Source organism: Syngnathus typhle, linkage group LG10 (genome assembly GCF_033458585.1).
Source record: "Syngnathus typhle isolate RoL2023-S1 ecotype Sweden linkage group LG10, RoL_Styp_1.0, whole genome shotgun sequence".
NCBI lineage: Eukaryota > Metazoa > Chordata > Actinopteri > Syngnathiformes > Syngnathidae > Syngnathus > Syngnathus typhle.
The window spans coordinates 11,104,039-11,125,619 of NC_083747.1; the positions used below are offsets into that span (position 1 = coordinate 11,104,039).

At 44.6% G+C, this 21,581-nt stretch overlaps 3 protein-coding genes across 3 annotated transcripts; 2 read left to right on the forward strand and 1 right to left on the reverse strand.

Moving 5' to 3' along the window:
* Positions 1–44: 44 nt before the first annotated feature.
* josd2 (Josephin domain containing 2) lies at positions 45–2,808 on the reverse strand. The gene is made up of 4 exons (XM_061290099.1): positions 2,365–2,808; positions 1,560–1,685; positions 1,284–1,481; positions 45–1,038 (listed from the first exon to the last, which is right to left on the reverse strand). The coding sequence occupies exons 1-4, from the start codon at positions 2,484–2,486 to the stop codon at positions 909–911; spliced, it is 576 nt and encodes a 191-aa protein (XP_061146083.1). The 5' UTR covers positions 2,487–2,808; the 3' UTR covers positions 45–908.
* A 767-nt stretch (positions 2,809–3,575) lies between these two features.
* On the forward strand, positions 3,576–5,804 carry ube2s (ubiquitin-conjugating enzyme E2S). The gene is made up of 4 exons (XM_061290084.1): positions 3,576–3,776; positions 4,651–4,798; positions 4,974–5,164; positions 5,245–5,804. The coding sequence occupies exons 1-4, from the start codon at positions 3,774–3,776 to the stop codon at positions 5,608–5,610; spliced, it is 708 nt and encodes a 235-aa protein (XP_061146068.1). The 5' UTR covers positions 3,576–3,773; the 3' UTR covers positions 5,611–5,804.
* A 112-nt stretch (positions 5,805–5,916) lies between these two features.
* LOC133161429 (protein shisa-6) lies at positions 5,917–19,894 on the forward strand. The gene is made up of 9 exons (XM_061289930.1): positions 5,917–6,363; positions 6,456–6,483; positions 6,806–6,973; positions 7,787–8,343; positions 10,976–12,773; positions 13,294–13,448; positions 13,840–13,905; positions 14,571–14,756; positions 14,876–19,894. The coding sequence occupies exons 5-9, from the start codon at positions 12,076–12,078 to the stop codon at positions 15,916–15,918; spliced, it is 2,148 nt and encodes a 715-aa protein (XP_061145914.1). The 5' UTR covers positions 5,917–6,363; positions 6,456–6,483; positions 6,806–6,973; positions 7,787–8,343; positions 10,976–12,075; the 3' UTR covers positions 15,919–19,894.
* Positions 19,895–21,581: the final 1,687 nt, after the last annotated feature.

A 21,581-nucleotide genomic window follows, 5' to 3' on the forward strand; every position in this document is an offset into this window, starting at 1 on the left:
TTTAGCAAATCATTTTCTTAAAGGAAATAAAATCCAACAAGGCCTGAGGGTTAAAACAACCAAAATTTATTATAAATACATTTCAACATTAAAAACTTAGTAGGTCGTCAGTCAATAAGTCACACGTGTGCACCACAGACAGACAGGCAACATATTTTGGATATGCATAGATCAATAGCGATGGGCATTTGAATTTGTCAATTGGTTATTGTTATTTTTTAACATTGCTAGTTTGACTGTAATGTTAAGAGTAGTGTACGCTCTTTTCTCATTAGTAGGACACTTTTGGAAAATACTGAGTTGAAACTGTACCCAATTTAACAACAGTGCTACTACTACCAGCGGAATAAAAACTTACCAGTTAGTGTTTCACTAGTAGCATGAAGATGTCAACTTGATCAAAGTTTGATACAAATACATAGTCTGATCTGTAATCTGCATTTTTTTGTTCCCATCATGAGCGATCACTGCTATTATTAATATTATGATGACATCATGCCAACACTTTGTACCACCAAACCGTTCACACGCTCAGTCCAGAATGGCTTCCCGTGTTAGCTTAGCTGCAGAGAAAAAAGTTACAATCATCGGATCGTCACGTCACAAGTGCACAAGTTTATTTGAAAGCCGTTTGAGCATTTAGTTCACATTCTTGAGACCTTCAGATTCATTTACTAAAATTACGCTCTTTGGTTAGTCATTCGACTATTACGCTGATTTGTGTCCTCGTGAGTCAAAGGGCGCACTGTGTTGACTTTAAACTGGATATCAAGAAAACGGAATAAATGGTCAAAGGCTTTCCAAACAAGCTTCTCTTTGGCGCGTGTGGTCGTTAAATGTTTGTTCCCTGAAGACTTTGCTGCCATGAGGTGTGTTAAAAAAGAAAAAGAAAGTCCTTTGTTTTGCTCTCACGCCGCACTGTTCGCACCATCACCGGCGGGGTCGGGGTTCAGCCAGGACCCATCCTCCTCCACCTCCCGCGTCACCACCAGCAGCATCTCCGCCACGTCTTGAGAAAGCTGCTCGCTGAGAAAAGTTCTGTGAGAGAGAGCACAGAATGCATGTGAGTCCATTTTTCATCCAATTAGATTTCAGCTTTTATGTGTTGCCGTGCGAACCTAACCTAGGGATGGAAAAACTGGGAAAAATAAATTTTCCAAGATATTTTCTGCAAACTTGTTTTATTAATCTGCATCTTTGCTGATTGTGTTTGATTTATATTTTTATGTTATTTGACAAATATTGTGATCTAGGTGGATTCTATGAAAATTATGATCTCCTACTGTAGTTCCTTTTCCCCTCCGATGCACACGGGACTCTTCAGCTTGGAGTCCAGGTTGAAGTACTGCCCGTTGACTTGGCGTACGGCGAGCCAGTGGCGTCGCTTCAGCATCGGCAGGGACAGGATCCCCAGTGAGACACACGAAGGGACATTCAGGATGAAGCCCTTAACCTTGGCGATGCACAAGCTCGGAACCGTCCTGTACGGTATAAAACCAAAAACCATCAAGCCCACCCTCTTGATAAAAGTCGCTTTAAGGTGTGTCGCTGACACATACCTGCGTTTATCCCACCACACAGCTGCCAGCTCCCTGCTCTGTAGGGCCGCCATGATGACGTTGACGTCATAGTTGCCAGTGCCGAACACGGAGCGATGTGGGTTGACCACACATTGTGGAGCCAACCTTCAAAAACGAGGGGGAAAAAAACACATCTTTGCATCTTGAGCAAGTTCTGTTTCAGACATGGGGAATGTGAATTTCCATCCACAAAGATTCCCTCCAGGATGCGGCCAGTCACAAACATCTGATTCATTCCGAGGAGATGCTTATGTGAAGTAACCGCAGAAATTCTATGGTCAGGCTGGTAAACAACGCAGATGAACAATAACACTTCTCAGTTTCACTTTGACTGCATGTTGACATCTATATTGGGCGTGACTAGTTTTTCACACTGGAATTTTGATTAGTCGCCTACACATGAGTTGTTTCCGCATGACTCTCCTGTGCGCCTTTTTTTTGGGGGGGGGGGGCATAATAATGGCAACATTTTATTCAATAGCTATTAGTTAAATAAGTTAGCGAGCTTGGTCATGGATGTAAAAACTCGTAAGTCAGGGTACCGCTGTGTAACCTCATTGGACGAGATACCCAAACGAAAATGAAACTTTAGGGGTGTGGTGGCACCTCGCCCGAGGAGGCAGATTTCTAAGGAGCGCCCCTGTTGCACACAAACTACTTCACTATTTATTTGTTGCGCTCTTTTTTATAATCGTGCTTTATACAATATAACATTATATATCGTGCTTTTTGATCACTTGATATATACAATATACATATATACAAATATAATTTCACGCCGTACCGTTTGCAGATCTCGTCGGCTGTCTCCTTTGTAAACACCCTTTCCTGCAGCACGTTGTTGAGCGCGTGGATGGCGCACAACTCCAGACGCTGCTTCTCGTGAAACACTTCCCCTTCGCTCATAATATTCGCAAAAATAACAACAGGCAACTTTTCCACTAGCCGATCCAAACAAAAATCAACCACGTTGGCGCAAGCAACATAAGCAGCGCCGAGCTAGCTAGATCGTTTGCTAGCTAACATGGCTACTCCAACGCCCAACAAGCTAATAACTATTTTTTTTAAAATTAGTGGAAGCCTTTGACTATTTTCTCCAACGTGTGTTGAGATCGGGGAAAATATGCTGTTGACGAAGAAATTCCAAGTCAAAAACAAGAAGGCGGTGTTACGCGCTTGACAGCTCCATCCAGAACACCCGGAAGTGCCTCGTGTTGATGTTGGAACAAGTTTTTCCATTTCATTCAAAACAAAACTTTACCAGTTTGTAATTTTGTTTGGCATACCCAGCCACTGCAAAAAAACAATGGTGTAAAATTAATAGTTAAGATGAAAAAGTATTTATACCATCTTTTTTATACTCAACTAAATTTCAAGCACCTTTTTTCTTTTGAATTTAAATACAGTAGTTGAATCCGTATTTCTACAGATAATTTTATCTGAGTCATCTATTTATTATACAGAATTATCTGTATTTCTTCTGAAGTACTTTTTCGTGTATATATGTATAATATGGTTACCGTTTCATCCCAATCATAGCAACACTTTCAATGGTTCTGTACAGTGAATTGCCATTCTAAAAAATAAAAACCATAAGGAAATACAATTTTACTTAATTCTGCCGGGATGCACAATCATCAGATTTTTGCCGCTGTGTAGGAGCGCCCTCCGGTGCCTATGTTGAATAGTAGTTTGCAACTAAGATTTCAACATCTTTAATGTCTTTTTTTTTTTTTTTTGTTGCAACATAAACCGTTTTTGTTTCAAAAACACATACTGTCATAATTATATAGTTTGAGTTGGATTATTCATAAATTTGTTTATTCCGGGTAATTTTAATCATTTCCCATTTTTTCTGGGCTTGTTTGTGGACTTTCGTTCAAACGGACCATTCACGGACAACTTACTAGACCCTCGAAACAGATGGTTGGGCTCCTCTCGATGACGTAGAGAAGATCTACATTGCGATTGGTTGAATTCAAGCAATTCACTTTACTGTTACGATCCCATTGGGCCGTAGTCTGGTTAACTGAGCAACGTATTTTTGTTCCTGTGTCAACTAAAAAAGAAGAAAAGCGCAGGAGCTAGCGAGCAGAAGTTTCTACCAAATAATTATTTTTTTAGTTCCACATAGACAGAAAGGCCTCATCGTGTAATCTAAAACCCGCTGCCTTGAAAGAGCTAATTTGGAAAATGGTAAGACTGACGTTAGCAGTCGATTGTACGGCTAGCTTTTAGTTAGCATTAGCCTGTTTCGGTGTTTAGCCGTCGTCAGGCGTCGAGGTTCGTTCCTCCTATTCGGTCATATTTAACCAAATAGTGATGTCATTTCAGTAACCTGACGAACTATTTTGTTAGTTTGCTGCGTGCATCAGCGAGGAAAAAAATTGCTTACATCAAGTGTTATACGCGGGGTTTATTTCTTTTTTTTTTTTACGCTAGCGTAGCTAACGTGACGTCATTTTAAACCCCAATTTGATACTTCTAGGCTCATTCTAACGTTTACTTTAGCTATTTGTCTATAAACGACAACAGCTTTATTACGTTGAAACGCGTCTTGACGGTTAATTTAAAGTTCAGTCTATTCAACAACATCTTTCCATTTTTCTTTCGGAGATAGCTAAACGATGTTAAATGTCCTGCAATTGACATCATGTTCTGTATTTGTGTTTAATTATGCACTGATAAAAATCTGTACACACTGTATTACGATTAAGTGAGTTCGGTAGCAAGTATCCCACATTTACCACGGGAATACGTTCTACACTTTACTCCTCCCGCACACCTATAAGATTTAGATGTGTAAAAACATTGGAATTGTCAAGAAATATGTCAACAAAAGCACAGAAATAACGAGCGATTCTCAGTCATAAAATGTATAGAAAATACATTGTAAGATGCCGTTATGTCGGCGAGTCTGAGTGAGTGCTGTGGTTGACCACTGTCTCCATTTTCTCAGGCGAAGCTTTTACAATGTACAATTATGGCGTCAAAGACCCTGATAGCATAGAAATATGCTATATAGCCGAGCAACACTGTCTGATGAACTTCTCTCTCTGTCTTCCAATAGAACTCCAATGTGGAGAATTTGCCCCCTCATGTTCTTCGCTTGGTGTACAAAGAAGTATCAGCATTAGCCGCGGACCCTCCAGAGGGTATCAAGATCTACCCCAGTGATGAAGACATAACAGAACTGCACACTGCCATAGAAGGCCCCGGTAAGAGGACTTTTATAATAATATTGAAGGCTCAAGTATAATACAGTATCAAAGATTATTATTATTTTTTTACATTTGTCAATTATGGCGAGTCTGCATTTTTTCTCCTGCCATCTTATCAGGATTGTTAATCCTTAATAAGCGGTTGGCTTTGTGCTTGTTTGCACGGCGGCAGAGGGAACCCCATTTGCCGGCGGCGTGTTCAGAATGCGGCTGGTCCTCGGCAAGGACTTCCCTGCTGTTCCACCCAAGGGGTATTTCCTGACCAAAATTTTCCACCCCAACGTGGGCCACAAAGGCGAGATCTGTGTCAACGTCCTCAAGAGGGACTGGAAGGCAGAACTCGGCCTCAGACACGTCTTACTCGTAAGATTGATCGTGCTGTCTTTTCATTTTTTGTTCTCGCCTGGCGCGCTCTCTAATCGACACTACCTCGTTTCCCACAGACAATCAAGTGTCTCCTCATCCACCCAAACCCCGAGTCGGCTCTCAATGAGGAGGCGGGCCGCCTGCTCCTGGAGGACTACACAGAATACGAGGCACGAGCCCGCCTCCTCACCGAAATCCACGCCATGACGGGGCTCGGCGGCTCCTCGGGAGCCTCGCAGGACCCCATCGACGGGCCGCAGCCCAAGAAGCACGCGGGAGACCTCGGCAAGTGGGCGGGAGTCAGCTCGGCGGCCGTGCCCGCCGCTCTCGGAAATGGCGCCAGTGGACCCAGCACGACCGCTAGCGGCAGCAGTAGTAGCGCCATGAATAGCATAGCAGTGAAAAAGAAAGCCGATAAAAAGCGCGCATTGAGGCGACTTTAATGCAACATTTTTGGGTTTGCGTGTGTGTGTGTGTGTGTGTGTGTGCGCGTGCGTGCAAGGGTGTAAATACAGAGATCGAAGTTGTTCTTTTAAAGTTGTTTTCCTTTTTGATCACCACAATCCAGACTGTCCACTTTGTACTGTAGCGTTTCACCTGTCAGAATTAAATTCAGAATTAAAATGGTAACGGATAATGGCTTTCTACACTTTTAAGAACAACGCACAATACAACAACAACCCCCCCCCCCCCTTAATCTACTCAAGACCACTTGCAAGCAAGCAGATCTAAATGTGTAGCATCTCAGAAGCATCCTCCGTTTGGTTTCCTCTCTGTTACAATGCTCGCAAAACCTCGCCACTGCCGAAGCAAACCAGGGCAGAGGGCAAGATTGCTCAAGGCCTCGTTTAGTCCAAAACAGGATTTGCACTTTCCAAAAATCCGCTAAATCTCTGAAGAAGATGTGCCCATGTTAGCACAATGACATATGACAACACAAGTTTGTGATTAGAATCATAAAGTGTCAACCTTTGTCCAGTTGTACTCCTCAAATATCAGATTGGAACAATTGTGTCTGATTACAATTAATGTATATTCAAAAGTAATCAGTCCAACAAAACCTGCCTGCTAGGACATTTTATATACAAAATAGTTTCATCACTTGCTGGCTGCTTTTCTCTCTCATCAGGCCTTCCTGAGGAGATATTAACGATTGGATGGGAAAGATTCAATGGCTGCATGAACCAATGACAGGGGTGAGACTTTTTAGACATGTTTGACATTTTAATGAATAAGATGTGAAGCTTCCTGTTTGGATTCTGTATGTGTGTTTTTTTTGTCTTGTCAGGGACTGCAGCATCTGCTTCAGTTTTGAGGTTTGAATCTCACCTCCAGCCTTTTTGGAGTCTTGTTTTTGTTTCCCCTGTCTTTGCTTCTGCGTAGGTTTCATTGAAGACTAAATCACAGGTGTCAAATTCAAGGCCCCGCTCCACCACTTTATTTTTTTTTGGGGGGGTGGGGGTGCCCACACCTGCATCATGTTTCCGGGTGGATTTGATTGATCACACCAACGCTTGTTTCTCATGCTTTGGTCACCTGTGTTTAACCGAGCCAATCAAATGCGCGATTACCGTCCTCTGCTTCTTTTCTGACCGAGCGAGCGTACATGCGGCCTGTCACCGTTCAATTTGTTTATAGTGGTCTCCTGTTCTGCGCTGATGGAATAAGCATTATGAGCCAGCCAGTAATTGCATGTGGAGCAGTGAGTGGAAAAGCGCACCCTGTAGAGCGTCACTGGAGCGCATCTAATGACGGCCTGCACCGGCCTCCCACCCACCTGTGTGGAAATAGCTGCCTGACATGCAGGTAATTATACCCAACACCCCCCCTTCCCCAAAACCGTATCACAACACCTTTTTTCTTCTGGCAAACATCCTGCTTTAATAGCACAATTCTTCTTCTTCAAAAAAAAAAAAACAGCATTCGGTCACTACGATGCATCATGACGTCATCATCCAAACAAATAGCGCAAATGTTAGCATTATTGGTGTGCATGAAACAACTGTACCAAGTAAACAACTCAAAGTCAGCTGAGATAAGTCACAGTTGACCTCTGACCCTAATTTGTATGATGTGGGCCCAAAGGGAAAATTGTAAGCGCTAACCTCATAACTGCGAAGACAGACTTGTTCACCACTAGGGCACCGCTCTGCCCAACATTTATGTTGAGCTCGTCCTTGCATCTGTGCAACAACAAATGCATTGAGGGAGCATGCAAAAGCACTTTCATTCATGCGTCATATATGAAGACCATATGCAACGCACCATGACCCCCCCCCCCCCCCCAACAGCACACATTTTTCTATCCAAAAGTATCCTGATAATTCACCCGTGCAAGTGACTAGAGTATTCAAGCTTTTTTTGCGCCAATCTTCTCCCCCTCCCTCCTCTGGTTTCATCGCTTTCATAATTGCCACCAACATAATGACACTGTTGCCTTGGCAACCATGTTTCTATGGCTCCTCTCCCCCCTCCTCATCTTCTTTCTCTCTTTTCTCCCCCCCCCCCCCCCCTCCTCTCGCACATTCACCAGAGGCTGATCACGCTTCTGCCGGATGCCGCTTCAATTAAACTTCTTTGCCGTTTCTGCTTTCTGGGTTGGGCTCGCACTTTTTTCAGTGATTAAACCAGGAGGGATGAGAAGGCGCCTAATCAGCTCGGAGGAGAGTTGAGGGTCTCAGCATCAGCATCAGCAGCAGTCAGGCAGGGTCCAATCACAAGCAGCTGCAGCGGCAGCATCTCGCCGAGGATCACGCCTGCTATTCTATTCTACAAAAGTTGCATCGTGAACCCTGCTGTGGGTTTCTTCTGAATCGGAATGTTCCAGCTGACGCGTGAGAACATCTCAGAACATCTCGTCTAGTGGTGCTGCTGACCCACCCTCCCCCTAGTAAGCCACACACCCCAACGTTTCCCCCCCCTCCTCTTCCCTTTTTGTCGTGCGTGTGCGTGGATTTATCAAGAGCGACGACGATGGAGACCTGCGACACTTGTTCGTTCTAACTAAACAACACAAGGAAGAAAAAGAAAAAAACAGCTGGTCCAGATCCAGAATCCGGGATTCCAGGATCCGGATCAAGTGCAGGTCTAATAAAGAACAGGCTGCCTGTCTGAGTGAGAGACGCGGAGGTTGAGTGCGCAGACTCCGGCGACAAACCTCGCACAGAGACGCACAGGTAAGACACGACATTTACATAAAAAGAAATAATAATAATTTAAAACCAAAGCGCATGTTTCTGTGAGTTTGTCAGGTTTTATCTGCTGCATCACTTTTTATTTTTTGGACAGTCACGCGCATGCTACTTCTGCACAACGTTTGTTTTCATCGTTGTTAAAAAAAAAAAAAATGTATATACATAGTACCGACGCAAATTAGCGCAAGTGCACGCGCATAATGAGAATAATGATATTAGCAGCGCTCGTGAAGAAGCAGACATACACCGGCGAGGATACACCCACGCACTCTCAGCAGCAAGCAAGCAAGAAAGCAAGCAGCCCCACAGCTACATGCAAGTCATGTCCATTTCCCGTTACAAGTTACAACTAATTAATGTGTCGGTGCGGGGGGGCTAAATCGATGTGCACGTCAGTCATTCGTTGCGCAGCAGCAAAAATAATGAATTTGAAAAACAAGCCACGCTGCTGTGGTTTTTAATTAAGTAGCCTATGTCACGCAGTCTTGTTTCTCTTTTTTAATCTCCCCATGGTTGTTTTTTCGCGATGCATTTTCTCGTTTCCCGACAAACACCTGTTGCAACGCACTCGCGCCAAAGTAACGCTCGGTGGGTGTGGCTCACCCACGCAGGGTTGTTTTTTGCATGTTTATTCCTTTTTAGTTGTTTTTATCATTTTTTTTTTTGCGTCCTCCTCCCAGTGGCTGCTCGTAAGTATGCATGTTCACACTTGTCAATGTGCTATTCAACCCCCCCCCCCCCTTCTTTCTCCCCCCCGCCCCCTTGCTGCAATGCCTCAGTGGTACAGTGTGCTTTTGCTGGAGGCCGCTAGCCAAGTGATGCTTTGTGGAACAAAATAGGGTCCAGCTAATAAATCTCACGAAGACGAACTTATGAGTTTAATACTCTTACAAGAAACCCGTGGGTTCCGATTGTGTTCGCTTCCTTTCCCTTCCCCATCACAGACAGCGCTGCAGTGCTATTCTGAGAGAGTTAGCTGCTTCAACCCACGCACGGATTCTGAGAGAAAGCGAGAGAAAGGCAGAAAGAAAGGAAGGATATGGGGAGAGATTTGTCTCAAAATTATTCACATATTATCCACAATTCACATGTTTGATGTTGTGTGAGCATTTATTATGAATTATTATTGCCAAATATTAAATTCTGTTTGTGGAAAATTTGAATCTGTGTTTGTAGATCAATTGGCATACGCTTTTTTAAGTGATTAATATTTTTTTTATTTTTAGTGAGACAATCGTCACGCTGTTTCAAGATCAATGTGTCGAAAGGCCTGTCCCCCTTTTGTCCGCTAGGAGACGCTATTGCTGTCTCCGTTTAACATGAACGCGCCATCTATTGTGTTTGGTTAAAATTGGAAATGGGAAAAAGGAAAATAAGCGTTTATGTAATATTTTATTCTTTGTTTATCCACCAAAAATCGTGAAACAACGCATGATCGTATTTCCCCCCCCCCTCAAGCTTACCTTTCCTTGAAGCCGGAAGTTTATTTTTCAGCTGCTACTTCTTCTACGCCAAAGCGTTAACAGTTGACGAAGAAAGTCAAAACCACAAGTGGCAAACAAAGTAGTGTTGGACTTCGTAGATGAACACTCGTTTTTCCGAGAAACATTGGATCATTTACAAAGATAGGGTGAACAAGATTTACCTATCAATGACGTCATTGGTCATCTTTCGATTATGCTATTAAAACCAATCACTGGGGATGGTTGATGGTGTAGGGGGCCAGAGACGGCCCACCATATCATTTTATGTGGCCTGCGGAGACAAATTGTGCCTCAAATTCATATGTCAATACTAAAATTACTAATTGTTTTCACTTTTAAAAAATAGCTCTATTGCTAGCAAATTTTATTACCATTCATATTTTTAAAATATATTAACAGTTTTGAAAACTAGTTATTCATCTAGTCATTCACTAGTTTGTTGAGTACCGTACACTATGTATAATTTGAGACATTTAGACATTCGGGTTTGCAATTTCAATGGCTCTTCGAAGGAAACCATGCGTGGCCCGCGACAAAAACAAGTTTGAAAACCCCTGGTGTGGTGGTACAGTTGCCTGTCTCGTGTGCAGGCACCATGAGTTTGATTCCTGCTTATGACGGTGTGTGTGTGTGTGTGTGTGCGCGTGTGTGTGCGCGTGAGATTAAAAAAAATTGAAACCAATTTTGCATAAATGATCCGACACAACATAAGATATAAATTGCGGATGTCTTTACGTATCAGAATAACAGATATCAATTGTCAATATATTTGTGTGAATAATTATGACACAAATCTCTCCCCATAGCAGAGAAAAAAGGGAGGAGCGGAAAGGCTGACTGTAAAGAGATGTTTAGGAATGGCCTTTCACTTTACTGCACAAACACAGTGGCCGTTATTTGGCCATCTACATGTGTGCGTGTGTGTGTTGTGGCGCTAAGTGCTGGGAGAAATGTACTTGATTGTGTAGCCAGCCACCCACATGCCGCCCTCCCACTCATGGTCGTCTCTGCTCCTATACCTCTGGCTCTTCCTCCTCGCCTCTCTTTGTGCTTCTTTCAATCCCTTCCCTGGCTCAGTTTTCCTCGATTTACCTTGCCACTAATCACTTCATCTCTTGTTTGTATTCCAGCGGACTCCCTTGGAGAGAGAGAGGTCCCTTGGTCTTTTTTGGCCCCGAGCCCCCTTTACCAAACCCACCCCCTCAAAAGCTTGCAGGAACCCACCCTCCCCGCCGCCTCGCCCATCCATATGTGCCTCCATTCTCTGCCGCGCATTTTCCCAAATTACATGTAATTATATTTTTCTCCAGTCACAGACGAATCTGCCACCGTCTCATTATTTGCCGGCACCTCCAACACAATAACTTTCAGGAATTTACATATTTCTCTACAAAAGTGATATTCTTTGAACCCACTTCCCAGTGACAAATCAGGGATAATTTTTCTTCCCTTTTGATATTTTTTTTTTGGACAGGAGCCGTCATTCATCACGCGCTTAATTAGTCACCCCAGTTTAAATGGGATTGGCAATTTGGAGCTCGGAAGAACGGCACAAGTCGTCGCTCGCAATGTCTCTCGCAGGCGGGGAGCCATTTCCTCGGTTTGTGCTTACTCCTAATTTTCAGCGCTAGCGGCCTCCTCCTCCTTCTCCTCACACTTAAAAGCTCCCTCATTATCACCCCCCATCACAGTCACAGCTTGTGCCAGGCCAGCGCCGATACTTGCCAATCCGATCCCGGAATAAAAAGCAAGAGATAAAAAGTACAGCTGTAGAAATGCCCGAGGAAGATTTAGTACGACGGGGGGAGTCTCCCGCGGGCTCCCCTTAAGTCACCGAGTGAGTGACAGTCGGTTTACAATGTGCCGATGAGCTATCTAACGAGTGCCTACTTTTGAATGTGCCATACCGTATTTACGGAACAAAGCAGATGATAACGTTTACATTTACATACAATCGATACTGCTCAAGTGCCGCCATCAGTACAGGAATGTAAAGGATTGCCTCATATCCGTAAAGCATTGCGACAAAATTCATGAGCAGCTATCTGAAATCGAAGCTACCAGTTAAGAGTGTTTTTTTTTTTTTCTCCCTCGGCCAATTTTGATCTCGCCAGCTTTTCTGAATGAAGCTGCTGTTGTTGCATTGTGAATATTCACAGCTACGCTTTTGGAATCAGCTGGTGAACTAAAACCTGCACAACAAAAGCGCTGTTCCAATCGTCATGTAAAAATGACGCCCACAGCCAATCTCCGCATTCTGGCGCTGCTCTTCCTTCTCACGCACGCCACCGGGGAGGATGTCATCCCGTCCTCTGCCGCGTTTTCTACCCAGCCCGGCCCCTCCATCCCGCAGTCCAATCCGAGGCCGGCCGCCCGAAGGAGTCGGCCCAGAGTCCCTGAGAAAGTTCCCGAAAGCCCCCCAGAGGGAGTCCTGGAGGCGCCCCCTAAACCCATGGCCCAAATGATGTTCCCCAAAAATGTGACATCATCCGAGGCACTGGCCCCTCCCCTTGGCGCCGCCCAGGTGGCCCCGCGCCTCATCGACGTGTGGATGGACGTATGTCAGGGTTACTATGACGTGATGGGACACTTTGACAACTCCTTCAACTGCACCAAGGACATGTTCATCTACTGCTGCGGGACGTGCCACTACCGCTTCTGCTGCCCCGATCGAAACCAGCAACTGGAGCAGGACAGCTGCAAGAACTACGACTCGCCCGCCTGGGCCAAGACAGAGTCCAACGCCCTGGTCATCGAAGAGGACCTGGGTCCCGACCCGGATTTCGACCCTCTCAAGCAGCAGAGCCACAACACGGGCTTCGTGATCGGAGGCGTGGTGGTGTTCATGGTGGCCGTGGCTGTGGGTATCAAGGTGGTCTTCAACAAGGTCCAGCACGAAGCCATCCAGAGGGACCTCAATATGCCAAGGTCAGGGGTTTTCCAGATTTTTGAAAAATCTATCTCTGCTTTTTTGATAAATTAAATTAGGCTTGTTGCTTTTTTCCAACTCTGGCTGACGACGCAACGTAAACAGATATAAATAAAGTCTAAAGTGGTTGTTATCTGGATTGTTTGAGATTTGGGGTACAGAGTGTGAGTACTCTTGCCACCTCGGGCTAATCCCACACATCCGCGTATGAATGATGTGAAGAAATGAGGTTTTCAGGACTCAATGAATGGCCCAGATTCATCATTCTGGCTTCACAATCATTCTCTTAGTCATCAGCTGGAAAAGAGCGAGAGGCTGCCGCAAAACTCCTCGGGGCCTTTCGGCTCATATGCTGCACCGTGTCGAACCGACGATATTGACAAAATACTGTTTCGATACATATAGCCGACATTTTATGTCCTGCTCGATCCAGGAAAGGTAATCATGTTCAGAACAGAAAACTAATTTCTATTATGACACCCCCCCCCCCCCCCCCTCCCCTCTTTCCGACCACCGTAGAGCCTTGGTGGACATGTTGCGGCACCAGTCCAGTCCGGTGCAGCAGGACGAGAGAAACAACAGCGTGGCCCTGACCATTGGAGATGGCCAGGGGACGTTGGGGAGAGCGCCGAAAAACCTCTACGCTCCAGGACTGCCGAGCAAGGACAACAGATGTGAGGGTGTCGGGCTTAAAAATAGCGCAAACCCACGACTTGATTGTCTGGAATGTGCGAATGGGTGCTTTTTAACAAAGCGTAGGCCAACACTAGCTTTGTTGTTTTAATGACCTTTTTTTTACAGGAGTACTAAATTGTAAGATAGATACTCGAACTGTGTGTGTGCAGATGGACTGTTTTCTTTTTAATTAGAAATCCAGTGTAGTATTGTAAAAAACAACTACTATTTTTTTCCAACAAGCAAGGGTTTGCAACGCTAATTATTAAAAATTTGCTATTCATGAGACAGTCACTCGAAAAACATATTGAAAGGGTGTAGAGTGTGCTTGAATTTCTTTTGTGAAGTGCTGCGAGCTGATTATGAGCCATTCTGTTCTTTTAATTACAGTGGGCAACCTGCAGCACAATTTTATCCACACGTCAGGCTCCAGCCCCAAACACACTGCGACTATTGGTGAGTTCCGCGCTTGCAACTGTCACGACTATGTGTCTATGTTGTCATGGTTTCTGTCCGCGTCTCTGTATACTCGCCCCTTCCCCTCCTGTGTCTCCCCACGATCAATGTAAGCACAGTCACGTCCCTCTCGTTACCTGTTTCGTATTTTAGTCCTGTCTGCATGTCAGTCCCTGTCGGATTACTTGTCTCTCGTCGTTCCTGTCTTTCTGTTCTTGCCTTGCCTGTAGTCTTGTCTCGGTCTTTTTCTGTTTGCCATCACTGTCGGTCAGTCAGTCAGTCCTGTTGGTGTTTTGTTATATTAGTTTGCCAGTTTCTGTCTGTCTGTTCCCCGTTATCTTCCCTTCCCACTCCCTTTTCCCTCAATAAACCCTGGTCCATTTAGTCACCCTGCCTGCTCCATTTCCGTTCCATGACAGCAGCAACATGTACACTGACAATATACAATCAAAGTCATCACGTTCATAAACGTATCCTTGATCCCGGGGCTTAATGTTTTTGAAACTGACGGCTTCTAGGCTAATTTCTTTTTAAAGGAATGTATAGTCTGGATCCAGATGATTTTATTGTGCGGCATCACTTGACAACAACAAAAAAAAATCACGTTCTTTTCTTGTACCCGGAGGAGCACATCTCATTTAACACCCACCCATGGCTTCTCGCAGAACGCACCCCCCGGATGAACAACGCTCAGCTGGCGGCGGGGGGCACCTTGCTGTCCAATAAACACAACAACACCAAATCCCAGCCTGCCTTCCACCACTCCCTGCACAACCTGGCTCAGCTGCCACCCTCCTACGAGAGCGCCACCAAGCCCGAACTCAACCGATACTCTTCGCTCAAAAGGCTCGGTAAGTGCTGCCCTCTCCCCAGAGGCGAGGACAAACGTTCCGCCGATCGCCGAAGCTCTAATAACCCGTCAGAGATGCTTGTGCCGATAAACAACTAAGAAATGTCGTTTGGCTTTCAGAAAAAGGTTTGGATGAGTACTCATCTGGTTACTGCACCACCAAGCGGCGCCCGCACACCGCCCAGCCGGCCCTTCAGTCCTCCCAGCACCACCTCCACTGGGGTGGGGACTACACGCTCAGCGCGAGAGGAACGCTGCCCAGGCATGCGGCCCGTCCTTGGATTCCGCCGCTGCCGTCCGGCATGCCCGCCTCCCCCACTCCCAACCCTTACCCCTTGGACCCCCCGGAGCCCCAGTACAACCCCAACTACGACACCCTCTCCAAACCCAGGAAGGTCAAGTCCACTGACCAGCTGCTCAACATGGGCGACGTCCCCGGCAACACGGGAACTCTGTCCCGTCTTTCCAAGAACCAGCAGCATCAGTACTACAAAGCCATGGCTGCCTCCGGTAAGAACTCCAACACACAGACCCTCACTCGCAAGACCCAAGACAGGCAGGATAGGCAGGACAGGCAGGACAGGCAGGACAGGCAAGACAGGCAGGACAGGCAGGACAGGCAGGACAGGCAAGACAGGCAAGACAGGCAAGACAGACACGAGAGACAGGAGAGACAGGACCGGCTGCTCATGTCCCCAGACCATTTGGAGGAGAGAATGGGCGGGATGGGGGTCATGGATCCGTACGCTCACCCAGGAGGGGGTGTCCCCACCCTGCCCCGCCAGCAGAAGGCCCAGTCCCAGCAGAACGTGTGCGCCACCCCCTCCCTGGACCGACACCACATGATCAAGATGAACTCTCACCCGACGTCCGGCAGAGAGCAGGAGAGGAACCCGGGCATGACCGGCCACATCAGCGGGGGCATGGGCTGGGCGGGGGAGGCGCCTGGGGCGGGCGTTGTCATGGGAACGGGAACGCTAGGGGGCCACAACGCCCGCAGGATGGCTTTCGCGAGCAAACGACAGAACACCATTGAGCAGCTGCATTTCATCCCGGGTGGCGGAGGCCCCGGCCCTGGCAGCGGGTCCGGGGGGAGCGGGGGCGGCGGGGGCGGCGGCAGTCAGGGGATCAGGACAGGGAGCAAAAATGAGGTGACAGTCTGAGGGGGCATTGTGCCTAACGTAGCGCGCGCTCAACCCTCGCCGCGGGACCAGAGCGCCCGTCTGCATTTAACCTAGAGATTCACAGCTGCCAGAAATAGAGAATATTATAATAGAGTATAACATACGCTACTCCCAAAAAGTTCGGAATTTGGGGTGACTGTTGAGGAAAGGTTTTTCTTTGCACCCACATGCCATGAGAAAAACTACAAAAGACAAATATTGTGTTTGCTTAGGAGTCTTTGAGCAAAAACATCTTAACGATGCTTGTTCACCCCCCCCAAAAAAAAGATACAATTTCCAGTGATATTAAGTTACCCTGTTAAGGCTAACAGCTCATTTTATGTTCATCCTGAAATCCCACCCGAAAAACACAAATATCCCTCCCTTTTTGAGAGTAGCGTATTTAGGCTATCCTAATTAGTGTTATAGTCAAACAGCTTGAATACGACCACTTCTTAAGACGTTAGGCGCGCTCCAGTTGTGTGATAGCATACATCAGCCATATTTTCTAAGTGAATTTGCCATCTTTGCCATATACACAGCAGTGCCATTACTTGCACAGAGTGGTAGGATGGAAGAACACAGGACATGTACAGTAGACCGTTTTAAAAAGCACTCAGGAGCTATATTAGTTTTACACGTATATAAATATATACATAACATTATACATGATATATATATACACACACACACATACACACAAATCAAAGGACTGATAAAGAGAAGAAGACCATGTGGGATAGAGAATTTTATTAAAGAACGGAGCCGACTACCTGCTTGGCCAGCTCTCGCCTACAATGATTTATTACCAAGACGGTTCTCGTGGGTGAGCATCAAGACATAGTTCTGACCTCGCAGTCACAAGGAGAAACTGACTTGCGTTGGGTCCCGTCAGCAAGAGTGACATTTTTCTGCCTTTCTGGCACAACGGAGCATCTGGGGACGCCAAAGGCATTCAAACTGTGGACCGACACGGACACGGACCAGTCTGATGCCCAGCTGGCTTAGTTTGCCGTGTGACCTTAGCTTCGAGGAGGAAGTCTCACCGGATGTCGCTTTGCGCTGCCACAAGTGTCAAAGACGATATCAGAAGATGACAGCGTCCCGTTGTTTAAAATCAGGACCTGACTGCAAAAACAAATGGGCTACCAAATAATCAAGAGCCATGATTACAGTGGGTATTAAAAGTCTACACACCCCTGTTCAAATGCTTGTTTTTTTGTAATACATAAAAATGAGAGCAAGATAAATCATTTCAAATATCTTCCACCATCAATATGATGTGATGATCAAAATAAAAATAAACAACTGAGATAATGTGGTTGCAAAAGTCTGCACACCCTCAGAATTGAGGATTTAGCTGTGGTCAGAATTGAACAATCACATTAAAGCTCATAATAAATAAGAGTCAACACTAACCCGGCAATTTTTAAAGTGCCTCCGTTTAACTCCAAACTAAGTTCCGATATTCCGGTGGGCTTTTTCTTAATTCTTTCCTTTTAAAAAAAAGATTCATCTTGCCCTCATTTGTTTTTAAATCACAAAATGTTGCATTTGAACAGGGGTGTGTAGACTTTTTATAGACACGGTACATAAGAATTGTCAACTTGCTTTAATGTAACCGAAGATGTTTTTCCTTTGTTTTTGTATCGATTTAAACAGAGCACAAATGAATAGACAGTCATGTCGCAGAGGTTGCACGTACCCAACATGTCCTTCAAAGCCATTTCATGGGGATTCAAAGAAAACTACCACAGAGGAAGCTGGTCAGACAATCACCACTGTAATGCGTTTCGCCAGTTCCAAACATGCGAGCGATATTCTGTACAGGCGAGGAGACTTTGGGATGGCCAGGAAACCCTTTCCAAACATCCTCCCGCGCAAAGACCTCGCTGTGTCATAACACGCTGCAGCCAGTAGGGGGGTTAAAACCCATTGAAGACAACCCCAATAAACATCAATAACAACGCTTATCAATACTAAGGGCTACCCTCTCCTTACACTCTGTAGTATGTGATATCTGTGGTCCATATGAGATGCTCTTGATTTTGTGTTGATATTGTCATTGCGTAATGAGTATATTCTTGTAGAAAAAAGATAGACGAGTAATCGGAGCACAGTTTGAAAGAGTCACAACACAAGAGACTGAAATTTGCACAAATAGACTAGCCGGCCCCTCAGATTTTGCGGGAGTTTTTTTTCTTTTCTGCAGTTTTTAACGACAAAGGGAATTCAACCGCCGGCTTTTCTCTACGAAAGGACACAGATTTCATTTGAACAATCTTCCTATACGCATTGCTAAATGTAGTTGTTCTCAATATGATGGAGTGTTCTTATTGATGATTATTATAATTGTTATGGTTATTATCAACGATTATCTTATAGTGTGATGTTCATTTACTTGGTGGGGTTTTAGTGTTTATTGTTTTTGGATAACTTTTAGCATTCTCATTAGGTTCTATTGCGTTTCATACATGTGGTTCCTTGATGCATGCCTGATTCCATTCTTCGAAGAAGCATTTCTAGTATGTCTGGACTCTAAGGTCATTTTCTTGTTTCTAACTGTACGTACTGTGCCTAGACATCGGCCTTATGGCGTCTTGAGCTCATATGACTGCTTGGGTTGACACCGAAGTTCTAAAAAGATTGTTGTAAAGAAAGTTGGGATAGGACGGGATGCCACCAGACAAGCAAAGATCCCTTGTTTGATTCTCGTTATTTAAAACCTGTGATTCCATTCCATTATGTTTTTTTGAAATGTTTTTCTCAGAGAAGGTCTGGTGGAAAAATATCAGTGAATATTTCAGGGAAATGGACCCTCTACGTCACTCCCACTCTGTATTCGCTAATGTAATAAGATGCAACTATAAATGGATTAAATTGACCAGTTAACAAATTAACAACAACTTTTAAATTTTAATAAGTGCTGAAATTTGTCCCGATTGTCGGCGCACAAGGGCTTGCTAACCACGTAATGGCTACCAATTAATGGCGGGCTGTGAATTTGGCACAGAGTCCTACCCAAAGTAAAAACTCCACAAAACACAATACCAGGCTTGTGGTTAGCATGATGGCCTGCTATGAACAATTTCGCCTCTGTTAGCATCTTAGCATCTCTAGCGTCTTTTCCTTCTCTTCTTCATTTCGTCATTGTTCATGTCACATTTTTAATGTTCTTTTTGTTTTTAATTTGTTTAGCTTTGATTAAATTAGCAAATACCAGCGACGTAACTAAAGGTAAGACAAAGCTTTGTGTACCGACATGTAAAGGGTCTATTATAGAGAGATAGGTTTTTTTTTTTCCTTCCGATTTTAAATTTAAATAGAGCCACAAAAGATTTGTAGCAAAGTCTGTATACTCTCACAAGCCATATCCATCCAAACTCATGTTCTCACACTTTTCTAAATGGTTAACCTAATTTGTGCAAGTAACGTATTTTGTATAGCTAGTACAATCAGAAAACAATTTTGAGTGATATCTTCATTAATTTGAGAATTAAAACGCAAATTCTGTGTTAGTATTTAATGAATTGTGTAGTGCCAAACTCATAACGTTTGCTGTCTTGCTTCTTGTCATGGCCTTCTACGCGGCTACAACAGTACACGATGGTATAACCTTTTCACCGCTGATAGCTAAGTAACAATACACAGGAATGTAAGGGACTTCTTTTTTTTTGGGAGAGCGAGAAATGAACGAACATGGTGTGAGTTTTGAACCATTATGAATTCATTTCGACTGAGGAAGCATAATGGCCACTTGAAATGTCAAAATAAAAGCATTGCCAAAAGTAAATGACAATTGTAAGGAGAATAATGGTGTCCAGTAGCCTAAAAATGAATTTATTTTCATGATTCAAACTTTCAAACAACCTTTTTTTCCCCTCCCCTTTTTTGTTATTCTTCAATGCATTGATCCCGTTGGATACGACGATGACTTACGGGGAATTTGTATAATAAAGTTGATGGGAAACATTTATTGGTCTTTTATTTTTTTTGAGTGGGAAGTTTTGCGATGAAATGTTCTTTAAAGTCATGCATTTATATTCCACATTTTATATTGTAATGATAAGCAAGAAAAAAAGAGACATATTTGACAAAGGCTTGAACCCAGGTCAACATAATAAATGCGATACAGAGTGGACCAAATTGTAGCTGGGTTATCCAGCACCAGTGGGAGTAGATAGCTTGCGCCACTTGCGATACATGAAATGAAAAGTAGAAAGAGTCCTCAAACAACTGTCTCGCCCGCACAAAGTTATGTCGCGCTCTTGCCGAGGCAATTGAGTTTATATTCAAAAGGTCTCCTCCTATAACTGCATTTATTGCACTGAGTCATTTTGGGAGTTGAAATGAAAGATTGCTTTTTGGTCGGCACAAAAATCATCTAATATTATGTTATGGACCGTGCTGAACAAAAAATTCTTTTGCACCTCGTTTGTTCATTTCAAGACAAGGCCGACGAGACAGCCGTGCATAATGAATATTTCGAGGATACATTCATGACTATGAAATTAGAGCTCCATTGGATTACATAGACTCGCTCCGTCCTGATGATTATCCTCCCAACTCAGACATGATGAATACTCTTAAGATTCAAAGCGACACAGAACTTGGATGATTCACGTCTGTGTGATTACAACCACTGAATAATAATAGGCAGGCAGGGAAATGATACAATAATTATTTGGTGGCAAACGGAGAGCCATGTGAATCTTTCTAATACTTGGGAAATGTGCTTTATTATTATGATGGCATTTGTTAAATCAGGCCCAATTCTATTTCATCACATGTTGCAGACAGAGAAGATTTAATGGAGTTCTAAAAAGCTGTGCATGTGCAACAAGGTGAGGTTTTTTATTCTTATGAACTCACCCTTTTAAGAGATATAATTTTGAAATTAACTTCAATTACACTTCTCTTGGTATGGCGCCGTGAGTGGCTGCCTCCCAGCAGTGTTCTCTCTTTTCCTCTTTATTTCCTTATTTTCTCTTTTTCTTTCTGTCTTTTTGTCCATTCGGCGATGCTGGTGCCTTCTACCGCACCTCGGTACCTCTTCGGATTGGATATTTTATTTTATTTATTTTTTCTTCCTGGGACCGGACCGGGATCATCGGTCGAGGCCGGCGTAACTCTACGACGGCTTCCTGCTTATCCGACCAGTGATGACCGGGTCCCTCGCATTGGCCTTGCAGCCGCAACACCTGTGGGGAGTCCGCTCCCTCGTGCTCGTCGGAACCGACGACTTTCGCCATGCTAGCCCCGTGGTGGCCATCTGCACGTCCCCCGACAGGGTGCCCGGGACGCTGCTCACACGTTTGCCTGCTTTGTGATGTTTTCACCGATTCACCACCACGGTCCATTGGGCGCCGTTGAACTGGACTGCCCTTACACCTGTCGATGGACCCCGTGGAGGCTATTTTGTGTGTTTTGGGGTGTTCTCTTGTATTGAGGGGTGCTAGGTGGCCGCTGTTGCTTTTTTTTCCTTTGTCTTTTAGCTTTGATTTGCTTTGATGGCTTTTATCTTGTGCACTTTCTGACTTTCTTTGTGGCGCCGTTGTGTGGCAGCCTTGTGAGAGCCTATTGAGTTGCGCTCATGCCATCTGTGTGTTTTTTGTATACCCACTCTGTGGTATGGATACTGCTGGGGCCTGAATTTCCCCACC

Coding starts and splice junctions, on each gene's coding strand:
- josd2 (XM_061290099.1), bottom strand. CDS start 2,486: ATGAGCGAAGGGGAAGTGTTTCACGAGAAGCAGCGTCTGGAGTTGTGC. Junction 1,686..2,364: donor GCCGACGAGATCTGCAAACG/GTACGGCGTGAA, acceptor TCGTTTTTGAAG/GTTGGCTCCACAATGTGTGG. Junction 1,039..1,283: donor GGAGGGGAAAAGGAACTACA/GTAGGAGATCAT, acceptor TCTCTCTCACAG/AACTTTTCTCAGCGAGCAGC.
- ube2s (XM_061290084.1), top strand. Junction 4,799..4,973: donor CACTGCCATAGAAGGCCCCG/GTAAGAGGACTT, acceptor GCACGGCGGCAG/AGGGAACCCCATTTGCCGGC. Junction 5,165..5,244: donor GCCTCAGACACGTCTTACTC/GTAAGATTGATC, acceptor CGTTTCCCACAG/ACAATCAAGTGTCTCCTCAT.
- LOC133161429 (XM_061289930.1), top strand. CDS start 12,076: ATGACGCCCACAGCCAATCTCCGCATTCTGGCGCTGCTCTTCCTTCTC. Junction 12,774..13,293: donor AGGGACCTCAATATGCCAAG/GTCAGGGGTTTT, acceptor CGACCACCGTAG/AGCCTTGGTGGACATGTTGC. Junction 14,757..14,875: donor CTCTTCGCTCAAAAGGCTCG/GTAAGTGCTGCC, acceptor TTTGGCTTTCAG/AAAAAGGTTTGGATGAGTAC.